The following is a 15,115-nucleotide window of genomic DNA, read 5'->3' on the forward strand; positions in this document are numbered from 1 at the left end:
GGTGTTAGATGCCCTTCCCACCTGTATCCTAACTGTGCCCCACTTCTGCATCTGCTTGTGTCTGTTTCTAGAAGCTCGCTGCAGCTTTGATTCTTCAGGAGCTATTGACTTTGACTACAAAATGGCACCTGCACTGGTCCATTACAAACGTAAGCCCTTTTGTCAGTCGTTAACCAACCCCCACCATTATAAAATGTGAAATGTTCAATTTCTCTGACTTGCTTATAATTGTGAGGGATTTATCACCATTCCAGCCTGTATATATCTGTGTATTGGTGTATATTTATATGTATGTATACATGCTCTTTCAATGCACCAGCAACCATTCTGAGACAAGATTGTTAGTGGCCATTATGGACATTCTTGCTGATATATATAATCCCTCTCCCTCTGTAGGAGAGCCTGGTGTGGGAGCTGAGGCAGCTGAACTATTAGGTCACATGGTGAATCGTGGGGTTAAAGCTGTGACAATCTGACAGAGCAGCCATTTTGTGTTTGTGAATGTGACAACCTGCTCTGTTGAACGTGTACATAACCCAGTGCTGAGGCCTAGTTAGTCAGCCATACTGTGTGCCAAATTACACGTGTAAATAAAAGTAAAATGGCTCTAAAACTCAATAAGGCTCGCTCATTCTGTTTTCTTGTCCGACATAAAGTAGCTTCAGTTCAAAGTTCAGTTTCAGTTTCCCTCTAACTGTGGTTTGCGCCTTCATTGACTTGATCACCTTTAAATTAACATTTAGGGGCAGATTTATCAAGGGTCGAAGTGAATTCGAGGGAATTTTCTAAGTAAAAAAATTTGAAATTCAAAGTAATTTTTTGGATACTTCGACCATCGAATAGGATACTACGACTTCACATTTACTTCGACTTCGATTTGAAGTAAAAAAACATTCGAAGTACTGTCTCTTAAAAAAAAACTTTGACTTCAATACTTCGCCAAATTAAACCTGCCGAAGTGCTATGTTAGCCTATGGGGACCTTCTAGACCATTTTTTTAAGTCTTCACACATCGAAGTAAAATCGTTCGATCGTAAGCTAAAATCGTTCGATTCCAACAATTTAATCGTACGATCCAACGATTTTACTTCGATCGTTTGATGGCCACATTCGGTAAAAAATACTTCGACTTCGATATTCGAATTCAAAGTATTTTAATTCGATGGTCGAATTTCGAAGTATTTTACACTTCGAAATTCGACCCTTGATAAATCTGCCCCTGTAGATGTAGAGAGTTAAAAAAAATTGCCTCATTTTTTAAAATTATTTGTAGTTATTTATCTGCTCTCCAGTTTCAGCAATCTGGTTGTGAGGGTCCAAATGACCCTAGCAACCATGCACTGATTTTAATAAGAGACTGGAATATGAATAGAAGAGGGTCCGAATAGAAAGATGAGTAATAAAAAGTAGAAATAATGATACATTTGTAGCCTTACAGAGCATTTGTTTTTAGATGGGGTCAGTGACCCCTATGTGAAAGATGGATAGAGTCAGAAAAGAAAAAGGCAATTCATTCATAAACTTTAAAAAATAAATATCGAAACCCAATTAAAAAGTTGCTTAGAAGTAGCCATTCTATAGCATACTAAAAGTTAGCATAAAGGTGAATCACCCCTTTAAATGCAATTAAAATTGATAGTATCACTTTAAGAGCTAATTTGGGCAATGTGGGTAATAGAATACCACTGTTTATATCACTATAATACACAAAAGCCATGAATATCGTGTAAATTATATCCTTATAAACGGTGAGTTCTGATGTCATCAGTTATAAACGGTGAGTTCTGATGTCATTTCAGTCACATGACTTACTGAAACTTGTGTATTATAATAAATAAAGTACCCCCAGTTGTAAAATATGAGGATATTAGAAGTTACCTTGGAGTTCCATGACCTGTATAAAAACACTCGGCCTTCGGCCTCGTGTTTTTATATGGTCATGAAACTCCTCGGTAACTTATAATATCCTTATATTTTACAAGAGGGGGTACTTTATTCACTATGTACGGCACAGTCACTCATACAGTACATACTTTACAGATATTATCTGTTAAGGTACAGTAACATGAGATAAAAATTGTTGTTTTTTAAAAGAACAGGAAATTGCTATCATTTTTGAGTTGCAGCAACCAAAGTAATTTGAAAGAATAAAATAAGAATAAAATTGCCTATTTCCTCATGGATAAATTGTCTGCCCCCCCCCTCCCCAGGTCACTTGGTATTTTAGCATCAAAGAGAGTTCTAAATGTTCCAACATGGCAGGGCTGTAACTATAGTACAGTATATAATCGTTTTGTACTGCAACTCCCATCATCCCACTTATAGCAAAAATCTTCAATTACATAAAGCTGGAAAATCAATGTTTTGGGGTTTTGGGGTTTTTTTTATCATGGAGGCCAAAGAGGATCCAGCATAGGGCAGCAGCCTTAACTAAAACAGAATAAAATCCAGTTAAATAAAATATATATAATATATACTATAAGGATTATTTTGCAAGTTTCCTGATTAAGGGTAGGGCTATGATTTCAAATATGGAGCCAGAAGGGGTGGTTGTAGGGTTAATATTTGATTGAAATCCACTGTGCAAGATGATCAACTGCAGGAATGCTTTCTCAGCGCCATTATTTTTTGCTGCACCAGTTTTGACAGCCTTATGATTGTGTATTTAACCTTGCAGTGCCACCCAGTGGTGCAACATACAATAACTGAATTATTACTGCAGGGGACTAGTGATGGGCGAATTTGTTCGCCAGGCGCAAATTTGCGGCAAATTCCTGCAATTCGCAAAACCGCAGTGAAAAATCGCCTTAGAAAATTCGCCGGCGTCAAAAAAATTATGTAAAAAATGAGACACCGGCATCGTTTCGCTAATTTTTCGCCGTTTCGCGGGAAATTCGTTAATTTTTCAGGGAAGTGAAACACCCCAAATTCACCCATCACTACTGGGGACCACACTTGGGATAGGGATTGTGAAGGGGCCAGTTACCACTGTGCAATTTCAGGATATGTTTGTGAGTTATTCATCTCTGGGGCTCATTGAAGGGGCTTTTAACTTCTAGATACACCGCTGGGTACAGTGACACCTTTACTGGTACATTGCTTTTTATATTTACAGCAAATCAATAAGATCACCCCCTCGTGTTTGTACTGAACATGATATTATTATAGCGGGCTGCACCAATTATTCAGCTTCTAATTCAGCCACAGGGGAGGAAGAGGTTAACATGAGCGCAAGTTGTCAACAAGCAGCACCCAGACCTCACGCTGTGAAATCAAATAACTTCCTAACTGCTGGAGAAATAAATATTTAACATTGTTGTTATATTCCCTTTTCTATTTATTTAACGGTGATGAAAAAAGGGCCTGAGGGGTGGTCTTATCTGGGGTGGTCTTGGCAGGAAATCAGCAGCCATTTCCACAACAGTCACAAGCCGCTCGTCAGATGGACTAGACCCGGTGCTGGATTACTGGGGCCACATATCATGATGTCTTCTTTGATATGGTAAAGCAGCAAAACTCTGATAAATTAACTTTCTCTGCACAATTAGGGAGCTGATTCAGCATAGGGCCTTGTTATTTATGTAAAGAAGAGTTTCTGAACTACTAACTACTATAGTTATATATATAATATATTATTATATATATATTATGTCTATCCTAGAAATCATCCAAGCCCCTCTTAAAGGCATAAACAAAATCAGCATCACTACATCACCCGGCAGTGCATTCCACAACCTCACTGTCCTGACTGTGATGAACCCCCTACGTTGCTTCAAATGAAAGTTCTTTTCTTCTAGTCTAAAGGGGAGGCCTCTGGTACGGTGATCCACTTTATGGGTAAAAAGGTCCCCTGCTATTTGTCTATAATGTCCTCTAATGTACTTGTAAAGTGTAATCATGTCCCCTCCCAGAGAAAACAACACCAACCTTGACAGTCTCCCTCATAATTTAAGTCTTCCCTCCCTCTAACCAGTTTAGTTGCACTTAGTCTCTGCACTCTCTCCAGCTCATTTATATCCCTCTTAAGGACTGGAGTCCAAAACTACACTGCATACTCCATACTGAGTCCTCACCAGGGACCTATAAAGAGACATAATTATGTTTTCATCCCTTGAGTTAATGCCCTTTTTTATACAAGACAGAACTTTATTTGCTTTAGTAGCCACAGAATGACTTTTCCCAGAATTAGACAACGTGTTATCTACAAAGACCCCTAGATCCTTCTCATTTAAGGAAATCCAACACACTGCCATTTAGTGTATAACTTGCATTTATATTATTTTTGCCAAAGTGCATAACCTGCATTTATCAACATTGAACCTCATTTTCCAGTTTGCTGCCCAGTTTTCCAACTTAGACAAATCACTGTGCAAAGTGTCAGCATCCTGCATGGAACCTATAGTTCTGCACAATTTAGTATCATCTGCAAAAATAGAAACAGTACTTTCAATGCCCACCTCCAGGTCATTAATAAACAAGTTGAAAAGCAAGGGACCTAGTACAGAGCCCTGCGGTACTCCACTAACAACACTGGTCCAATTAGAAAATGTTCCATTTACCACCACTCTTTGTAGTCTATCTTTTAGCCAGTTCTCTATCCAGGTACAAATTCTATGTTCCAGGCCAACATTCCTTAATTTAACCAGTAACCTTTTGTGTGGCACTGTATCAAATGCTTTAGCAAAGTCTAAGTAAATCACATCCACTGCCATCCCAGAATCGAAGAAATTAAGGTCCCTCAGCTGTTGATCTACAAGACTTTGGCTGTCAGCGGGTACTGCAGGGTGTTCAGAATAATAGCAGTGTGTTTAAAAAAGTGAAAAATTCTTATAATAGCTATTATTTCTACATACACAAATGCATTGGGAACACTGAAAAGTTTGCTTATACATAACAAAGTTCTCTTACATGCAGTGTAAGATTGGCTAGACTGGAGTGATACCAGACATGTATTGTATTGTTGGGTGCAGGTAAGCAAACACAGGGCTGGCCTCTTGCCTCAGGTGCCTGACACTGCAAATATATTGAAAACAAATATATGAGGTCATTATGATCGAGCAAGACTAAACAATAGTATGAGCCTATTTTGTTGGTCTAATAAAAATACTCCAGGGGCCACTGGGCACGTGAACAAGCCCCTATGGCAGTGTAATGCAACAATGCTTTGTTTGTGTTAGTTGCCAAACTCTTATTTTACCTTATTTATACCAATATATTCTAAAGCACTTAGAGATATACTGCATATATTTTTGTCCTCTGCCAATTCATTTTTCTGTATGTTTTTTAAGTGTGGGGGAGACCCAAGCAATCAGATAGTGCCCTGGCTGAAATCAGCGCAGAACCGCAGTAGTACAAACAATATTAACCCCTACACCACTGTTTACTGTGTGACCAAACAAACTTGAAAGGGACAAGTAATGAGCCAAGAAATCGTTAGTTCATCCATGTGGCACTAAGATAAAGTAACATTTATCCATCTATTTAATAGGTTAATTGCATGTTATATTTATTCTGGGCTTTATTGTTCTGCAGTGTGTACTGTATATCACTTCCACGGCAACATAGTCTACTGTAACCATTTATCACTGAAACAAGTTTAGCCCGGTAATAGCCCTACAATAGCAGCATACTGGTTTTAGCTTGTACAGGTTACTGGCACACAAAGCTCTGAATTGGTCTGGGTCTGTGGCCTTACAGGAGACTGAGACACAGACAGCTTATTCAGTCTGAACAAGGACTAAAGAAGGTAAAACAGGTAAGTTGTGGCCTATTAGCCATGTTTAACCCTCAAGTTGTTCTTAAACTCCAACTATGTCCATACTTTTAGGTGTGTGGATAATAATAATAGCTTCTGGGGCACTGTGGCTGTGGGATAGCAGGTATAGTAGGGAGAGATGGTGCCTATAGTAACAGTGGGATAATAGTCTCTGGGAAGGGAGTGTGACTGTGGGATAGCAGGTATAGTAGGGAGAGATGGTGTCTATAGTAACAGTGGGATAATAGTCTCTGGGAAGGGAGTGTGGCTGTGGGATAGCAGGTATAGTAGGGAGAGATGGTGTCTATAGTAACAGTGGATAATAGTCTCTGGGAAGGGAGTGTGACTGTGGGATAGCAGGTATAGTAGGGAGAGATGGTGCCTATAGTAACAGTGGGATAATAGTCTCTAGGAAGGGAGTGTGACTGTGGGATAGCAGGTATAGTAGGGAGAGATGGTGCCTATAGTAACAGTGGGATAATAGTCTCTGGGAAGGGAGTGTGGCTGTGGGATAGCAGGTATAGTAGGGAGAGATGGTGTCTATAGTAACAGTGGATAATAGTCTCTGGGAAGGGAGTGTGACTGTGGGATAGCAGGTATAGTAGGGAGAGATGGTGCCTATAGTAACAGTGGGATAATAGTCTGTGGGAAGGGAGTGTGACTGTGGGATAGCAGGTATAGTAGGGAGAGATGGTGCCTATAGTAACAGTGGGATAATAGTCTCTTGGAAGGGAATGTGGCTGTGGGATAGCAGGTTTAGTAGGGAGAGATGGTGCCTATAGTAAACAGTGGATAATAGTCTCTGGGAAGGGAGTGTGACTGTGGGATAGCAGGTATAGTAGGGAGAGATGGTGCCTATAGTAACAGTAGATAATAGTCTCTAGGAAGGGAGTGTGACTGTGGGATAGCAGGTATAGTAGGGAGAGATGGTGCCTATAGTAACAGTGGGATAATAGTCTCTGGGAAGGGAGTGTGACTGTGGGATAGCAGGTATAGTAGAGAGAGATGGTGTCTATAGTAACAGTGAGATAATAGTCTCTGGGAAGGGAGTGTGACTGTGGGATAGCAGGTATAGTAGGGAGAGATGGTGCCTATAGTAACAGTGGATAATAGTCTGTGGGAAGGGAGTGTGACTGTGGGATAGCAGGTATAGTAGGGAGAGATGGTGCCTATAGTAACAGTGGGATAATAGTCTCTGGGAAGGGAGTGTGACTGTGGGATAGCAGGTATAGTAGGGAGAGATGGTTTCTATAGTAACAGTGGATAATAGTCTCTGGGAAAGGAGTGTGACTGTGGGATAGCAGGTATAGTAGGGAGAGATGGTGCCTATAGTAACAGTGGATAATAGTCTCTGGGAAAGGACTGTGGACTGCCACATAGCAGAACTTTGTCAGTATCACTCACTATCAATTAACACAGGAATCGTTAGTAGTTCCAGATATAGCCGGCCAAAAGCCATTGTTACCATCACTTTCAGGTCATTATCTGTACCAACTGCCCCTCAGGGTAGCTTTGTACTGCAACACTCAGCTATTGTTCATGGGGTAAATATGGCAAGAAATATTCAGCCACTTATTTCCTACAAGCTGGACCCACAAATAAGCACTCACGCCAAATCCCCACCTGACTGGGCTCCCAGGAATATCAAACAGGCAGGACTGTTTGGGTGGAGTTTGGTCACAGAGGGGCAGATTACTTGCAGCAACAAGCTCTGACTCCCAACCCTCCCAACTCATTTGGCTTTGGGCTGATATGGGGGTTGGCACAACATTTTGGGAACAGCTGTATGAAATTAAAGCAGAATTCTGTTTATATCACTGTATTCTAATAGTGGCCAGATGTGTAAAAAGGCCTGGGCTTGTAACTTGATTCTGTCACACATATAGGCCCAGCTAGATTCTCAACCATGGAGTGGGATGGCCTGTTATAATACACCAGATGGGTGACAGTTTAGGGGCTCTGCCTACCCCTAGTTCTGGCATCATTTTGTGACTGGATGTTGTGCCATATGAGAACAGGCATGCCTTCCACAAACATTTAAGAAGACACTATATTGTGATGCTCGCTCCCCATCACTTGGTCATCCAGTCACTCACAACCCACAATCTCCTGCTCCTAATTATTTGTATCAAAAATGAGCCCAGTCTCCCACTACTTAAAAGGCCTTTAACCCACAATTACCTCAGATACAGGCAGAGCTGGGGGCACAATCAAGAGGTGTGTTAAATCAGCCTGTGGTTGGCAGTAAAGCTGGCCATAGACACAAAGATCCGATCGTTCGAATCCTGGAACGATCGGACTTCTCCAGACCTGCCACTAACCATTCAGATCAAAGAAAGTAGTAAAAGAACAGATCAGTCGATGTTCTGCCCCTGACAGCAAAAGTTATGTCCGACCAAAGTCTCCCACTGAAAATCATACGATCGGCAATACATGCAGAGATATTATCGGCAGCCGACAGAAATCTTTTAATCTGTCCAATCGACCAAACGACCGATCTCTGTGGGACGAAAAATGGCGGGACTCTCCACACACGGTCCAAAAATCGTACGAATCGATGATCCGTACAATCAGATCTTTGCGTCTATGGCCAGCTTAAGGGAGTACTTACCTTAAAACAGAGCCTTTTTTTATATCAGATTTATTTGTAATATGCCACAAATCCCATAATTGACATAATAACTGTATTTGTGGAGCGAGAGCAGACATGGAGAACTGGTTTCAGACCATAAGATCACTGGAATACTTCTGTGCAGTTGGTCAGTTAATAATTTTAAAAAAAAGGGACATTTCCAAGTCAAATGCAGAGGCTGCCCATTGAAATAGGGAGGACTGACAACAATATAGACCTGGTAACTGATATCCAATTAAACACCAAGAAAAAGGACGGCACTCCGGTACAAAGGAATATAGATTTATTCCATACTCCTGTAAGGCTGCCTATGATTAAGGGAGTGATTCCCGAAACGCGTAGGGCGTTGGATCCTTACAGGAGTATGGAATAAATCTATATTCCTTTGTACCGGAGTGCCGTCCTTTTCTCTTGGTGTTTAATTGGATTTCAGCAGTGGGGACGCTGCGGACAGAGCACCCGACTGGAGCAGCAAAAAGGGAGTTTGAACCCTGAGCGGTCCTTTTTCGTTGAGCCTGGTAACTGATACCTAAGACAGAGGAAACAAAGACCCTTATTTTAATGACAGTGACTAGTTTTCCTTTGCTCTTGCCAAACTACATTCCATACTGATAGAGTCTGCCCAGAAGGCCTAGTGAGTCAGAGTCAGACCCACACGTTCAGCTTCTATGGATGCCGGCACTATTATACCCCTCAGTGGGAGTCCAAAGGCCAAACCTTCTTTCTGGGAAACTGCCATTTGACAGGTCTATTGTCACTTTGCCTCTGGTTTCCAGGAGCACCCGGAGATCACATGATACAAACAGTGGGGCCAGAGACAGACAAATCAGAGAATTAAAGAGGCAAAGCGCATGGACTGACCAAGAGAAGGAGCGAATGAATTAGTCCCAGGGGACGCTGCATAGGGAATAGCAGCAGCAAATCCATAGGGAAATACAAGGTAAGCTCCTTCTCTCATTTACTATATATCTCTGATTTTTCTCCAAATAAATTGAACAAATTAGAGTGGGGTGACTTTAGACTTTATAGACAAACACAGTGTTAGATGGTTGCTAAACAGGGTTTAGTTTAATTAGCAGTTGCATTACTTTGTACGTGCCCTACTGGGATGTAGAAGGATTTTACCTCTGAAACAGTAATCCGGAGATAGAGCAGGAAAGTGATACTGAACTACAACTCCTATAGTAGTATTGTAAAGAGACTCCTCTTTGGGAGTTATAGTTTTACAGCAGCTAGAGCAGTCTAGGGGAGCAGCAGATTGGATATAATTGGCTTAATATAATGATCAGTTAAGTGTTTCAGCTACCATGAATAATAATAATACTAAACATATCAGGGATGTCCAGCATGCAGTCCTATGATTCTAGACTAAAACTCACCATAGTTGGTTAACCTTTAAGTTAACTTTTAGTATGTTATAGAGTGGTCAATTCTGAGCAACTTTTTAATTGGTCTTTATTTTTTATTTTTCCATATTTCTTGAATTATTTGCCTTCTTCTGACTCTATCCTTCTTTCAAATGGGGGGTCACTGACCCCATCTAAAAAACAAATGCCGGGGGGCCCTGAGGGGGTGCAGGCCCTGGCCAGCTCGCACCCCCTGCTCCCCCAGTAGTTCCACCACTGATAGGGGTTGCTAGCAATTTGGTCTTGTAGGGGGCAGGGGGGCATTTACATTGTCTTCTGCATATTTAGAGGCATTTAAGTGGTATTTCTGGAATGTACGATGCAGATCTGTCTGGACTCACCCCCTTTATTTTGTGGGACACTTTAGATGAGGTGGCAAATACCCTCTGCAGACAAACAGCAGGACACAATTGTATTTTTTTATTTGTTTAAAAAATGGCATTCCTTCAGGACCAGCATTAGAAATGTCAACCACGATTCTACAGGACAATAATATAATTCAGGTACAGGTATGGATCCTTCATCCGGAAACTCGTTATCCAGAAAGCTCCAAATTACTGTGTCCCATAGACTCCATTTTATCCAAATAAGCCAGATTTTTAAAATGATTTCCTTTTTCTCTGTAATAATAAAACAGTAGCTTGTACTTGATCCCAACTAAGATATAATTAATCCTTATTGGAAGCAAAACCAGCCTATTGGGTTTTTTACATGATTTTCTAGTAGATTTCAGATATGAAGATCCAAGTTACGGAAAGATCCTTTATCCAGCAAACCCAAAATCACCGGATAATAGCTCCCATATCTGTATGCCCAACTTGCAACCCTCTAGCTATAGAATAACTGCAACTCCCATCAGTTGCCAATCGTTGAGAGTTGCAGCTCACAAAGGCTGCAGACTGGCAATCTCTGATCTATATGAGATGAAAACACTTTACAGTTGTTATATAATCTGATATTCCACCTGTAAATTTATCAACGTTGTTTTTCAGCAAGGAAACCCTCAGGTGCTGGGTCCTAGGGTAAATTATTTTTTTTTACCCTCCCCATCCCTTTTATTTTATATTCGCTATATTTTATATGGGACAGCATGTGGCTAACAACCTTTGTCATTGCAGGTCCATTTATTCAGCTGGCCCAGTGAGGCTAAAGAATGAGCCTGAGTAAGTACAAAAGTCTTATAAAGCATTATATACAACCACTTAAAGGGAAAGTGAACCTGTAAATATGTGAATAGAAAAATTATAAGATTGAGTGCTATTCTAAGCACTTTTGCAATTTACATTTATTTTTTTAAGATTCCAAGATATTAAGGAAAATACGTACCTGTAATATAATTACTTTTGTTACAAATGTGTCACCTGCTAGCCAGTTTCTGATCTTAAAGGGCAATATACTTTAATTAAAAAATGTGTACTGTTTTTATAAGAAACCTGACTGTATGTAGTGAAATTCTCTCTCTTTATTTACTGCTGTGGATAGGAATTGTCAGACGGTCCCTAACTGCTCTGCAGGGAAACAATCATGCAGGGGGAGTCCCCCACCTTACTTCCCAGCCATGCAGAACTCAAGCAGCTTTGTTTGTTTCCCTGTAGAGCAGTCAGCGACTGTATAGCTGTTTTTGCCTTTACATCCCCTTCACTGTTTCCAACTCCAAAGATCATGGATCCAGATTTAAACAGATAAACTGGGATCCCATTTGGAGGATTATTTTGCTGCAGCCACTGATTCTGCAGAGTTGGAGAAAGTTTGTATTAAACAATACAAAAACTATAAAATCCACATTAGATTACATGACAACACAGAACCCAGTGGTTTTCGCTACATTTGGGCTCCAGTTTTTAATTCAATGTTGAGTTGCTGCATCAGTAACACTGGTTTCCAGAAAGCAGCTTTCATGTGCAGAGATTTGCATCATATATTTAGTTGGAAGCTACAGTATTGAATGCCGAAAAGGAAATATAAACCCTCAAAACAAATGAATTGAAATGAGTGCTCTTCTTAGCACTTTTGTTTGGTTAATTAATTGTAATTAATAAGGAATTTTAATTGTTACCGTATTCCTAGTTGTAAATATTCTAAAAGTTTTTACACTGCTCATATAATGCATCTGAAATAAAAATGCCACCTGCTGTTCAGTTTAGTCCACCAGCAACAGAAAATTAATTTAGTGAGAAAAGTCTTGTGATTTTCTGCTGACTATGGCTGCTCAGCCAAACTGAACAATAGGTGGCACTGTTATTTCAAATGTATTATATTAGCAGTGTAAAAACTGCTAACATCTTGAAAACTAGAATAAAAGACTAGAAAAGAGCACTCTAGGCAATATTAATTTGATATGATGGTTTACATAATAATCTACGTGTAAACATGTTAATCTACATGGTCTCCATAGAAAACAACTAGTTCAGTGTTTAATGCTTATTATCTAAGCCTCACTGTGAGTACAATTGGTTCTAATTTGTATACATCTAAATTGGTACACCATCTAAATTGGTATGTACAGTAATTGGGATAAAATCTTGAAAACAGACAATAGTTTCCATTGAACTGAGTGGGTTGTTTGTTTATTTTAGAAGGGGTATTGCTGCCCAGCACTCCAATAGTCTCACTGCAAAATTTTAGTTCCGCTAAAAGAAGATGCCCTATTACGCCTTTTTGCCTTCCCGCGGTGTCCACTGCACAAGCACCACAAACTGCCAGTATGGTAAGTAGAAACATTGGACATGAGTGATATGATGAAACACAGACTGTATGTCATATGTCTCAGCTAGAAACTGAAAAAAAATCACCCAACCCAGCTGGAAGACTTGTTTTGAGAAAGCACTTTATGTTCGCACTAAAATGTGGTTTTACTGCATTTTGCATTGTGGTTCCAGGTTAATATTTATATTTGGAACCAAACAAAAAACACAGAGAAGGGCTGAGAGTTTTCAGAACCAGTCAGAAATTAAAAGTAACAATAACCCACATTGCCTTGAAGATGCCAACTAGAAAAGTACCAATCCAACGGGTTCACATCCCTAAAGTTGAATAGATCAGGTCAATGGAAGCAGTAAGGGCTCATTTGGAGGGCAATTCAATTTTGACCATGAGCTGTTATGGCTCCCATCTGTGGAATTTACCCAGGCAATACTAAGATAACATAACCCGGACCCCCCTTTTCCTTCATCTCCAAATGCCCTCTTTCCCGGACAGTGTAGTTAAATGGACCTAGGAATAGTCGCTCTCCTACACATAACAGGGGTCGTTTATAAATGGGTACAAGTGATAGAGCACTAAGGAGCACAAAATCACCCTGTGCGGGGGGCACACACAGAATAATGATTATTAGGAGACAGCTGTATGGCACAGGCACCCAGCTTCAGCTGGCACAAGAAATGCCTGGAAGCAATCAAAAGATGGTGGACACATATTTGTCCCAAATCACAAGAGAAAACCATAGATTGTGTTCACGCTGGTGCAAGAATAAGTTTACAGGTTCGAAGTCTTTATAAAAAGCAGCCCCCCTGATGCATCCAATCTAGGTATATATGTAGTTCTCAACATTGCAAACATAAAAAAATGCATGCTTCCCTTTTTGCATTCTCAGATGAGTGAGTGGATCAGATCTGAATAGTAATAGTAGTAGAAATGGGTAGGCTGCTAATGGGAGTCAGTTGAATCAGATTTTCTGTTCAGAGAGACCCCAATGGGATTGTATAGCGGTCCAGTGAAACCATTTTGCAGTGGCACCATATATACAGAGTGTTCAAGCTAAAATCCTGAACGCATTGTCTCTGACAACGTTGAACTGGCCTTCTCACAAATTCTGATAATGTATTTGCCAGTAAACTTGGAATCACCTGTTGTTCTGGTCCCAAACCCTGGTTGGCCCTGTCTACTCCTGCACCACCCTTACACCACCCAACTCATTAAATTCCTGCTGGCTGCTGCCATGGCCCAGTCAGTTCTATTGTGCCCCTTCTATGTCATAACCCCCCTCTCTCTTCTTAGTATTTAGTTGTCAGAAAGGTGTCAACCCTGGTAAGAGATACTCTTGGCCTGGCTGTGTGTGTGTGTGTGTGACAATCAACAGATATTTTTACTACATACATCAGGGGGAAACAGGGTTGCAGGTTGGACATCAGGAGGATACAGAGTTGTAGGTTGGACATCAGGGGGATACAAGGGTTGCAGGTTGGACATCAGGAGGATACATGGGTTGCAGGTTGGACATCAGGAGGATACATGGGTTGTAGGTTGGACATCAGGGGGATACAGGGGTTGCAGGTTGGACATCAGGGGGATACAGGGGTTACAAGTTGGACATCAGGGGGATACAGGGGTTGCAGGTTGGACATCAGGAGGATACATGGGTTGTAGGTTGGACATCAGGGGGATACAGGGGTTGCAGGTTGGACATCAGGGGGGATACAGGGGTTGTAGGTTGGACATCAGGGGGATACAGGGGTTGCAGATTGGACATCAGGGTGATACAGGGGTTGCAGGTTGGACATCAGGGGGATACAAGGGTTGTAGGTTGGACATCAGGGGGATACAGGGGTTGTAGGTTGGACATCAGGGGGATACAGGGGTTGCAGATTGGACATCAGGGTGATACAGGGGTTGCAGGTTGGACATCAGGGGGGATACAAGGGTTGTAGGTTGGACATCAGGGGGATACAGGGGTTGTAGGTTGGACATCAGGGGGATACAAGGGTTGTAGGTTGGACATCAGGGGGATATAGGAGTTGTAGGTTGGACATCAGGGGGATACAGGGTTTGCAGGTAGGTTGGACATCCCAGAATTACAGAAGGGCTGCAACCTTATGTTCTTCCATAGTCTTAATAGGTCTATAATACACAACAGCCATGAATATCCTGTATATTATATACCTATAATACACAAAAACCATGAAACGCCTCCGTAACTTATAATATCCTTGTAATTTATAAGAGGGGGTACTTTATTCACTATATAAATGGTGCTCAGTGATGTCGTTGGTTATAATCGGAGCTTAGTGATGTCATTTCTGTCACATGACTCACTGAAACTTGTGCATAATAATAATAAAAATATGAGGATATTACACGTCACCGTGGAGTTCCATGACCTGTATAAAAACACTCAGCCTTCTGCCTCGTGCTTTTATATGGTCATGGAACTCCTCGGTAACTTATAATATCCTTATATTTTACAAGAGGGGGTAGTTTTTTCTCTATATAATTTACCCCTTTTGAAGAGTGAACTGGCCTCACATGTGACAGGGTTCTTCTTCCATGTCTGCCCCCAGGCCTGATTTGTTGTTTGCACCACTAATTAGATTACAAAGCGCTTGT

General features: G+C 40.9%; 1 protein-coding gene across 1 annotated transcript in view; it reads left to right on the forward strand.

The window, feature by feature from the left end:
* Positions 1–5,643: 5,643 nt before the first annotated feature.
* LOC108715896 overlaps positions 5,644–15,115 on the forward strand; it is a 14,687-nt gene continuing 5,215 nt past the window's right edge. The window contains exons 1-4 of the mRNA XM_018261433.2: positions 5,644–5,755; positions 9,164–9,327; positions 10,912–10,956; positions 12,370–12,500. Coding sequence (XP_018116922.1) covers positions 10,947–10,956; positions 12,370–12,500 — 141 coding nt within the window. The 5' untranslated portion in view covers positions 5,644–5,755; positions 9,164–9,327; positions 10,912–10,946. The remainder of the gene's footprint in view (positions 5,756–9,163; positions 9,328–10,911; positions 10,957–12,369; positions 12,501–15,115) is intronic.

The sequence above is a fragment of the Xenopus laevis genome, chromosome 4S (assembly GCF_017654675.1).
Source record: "Xenopus laevis strain J_2021 chromosome 4S, Xenopus_laevis_v10.1, whole genome shotgun sequence".
Lineage (NCBI taxonomy): Eukaryota > Metazoa > Chordata > Amphibia > Anura > Pipidae > Xenopus > Xenopus laevis.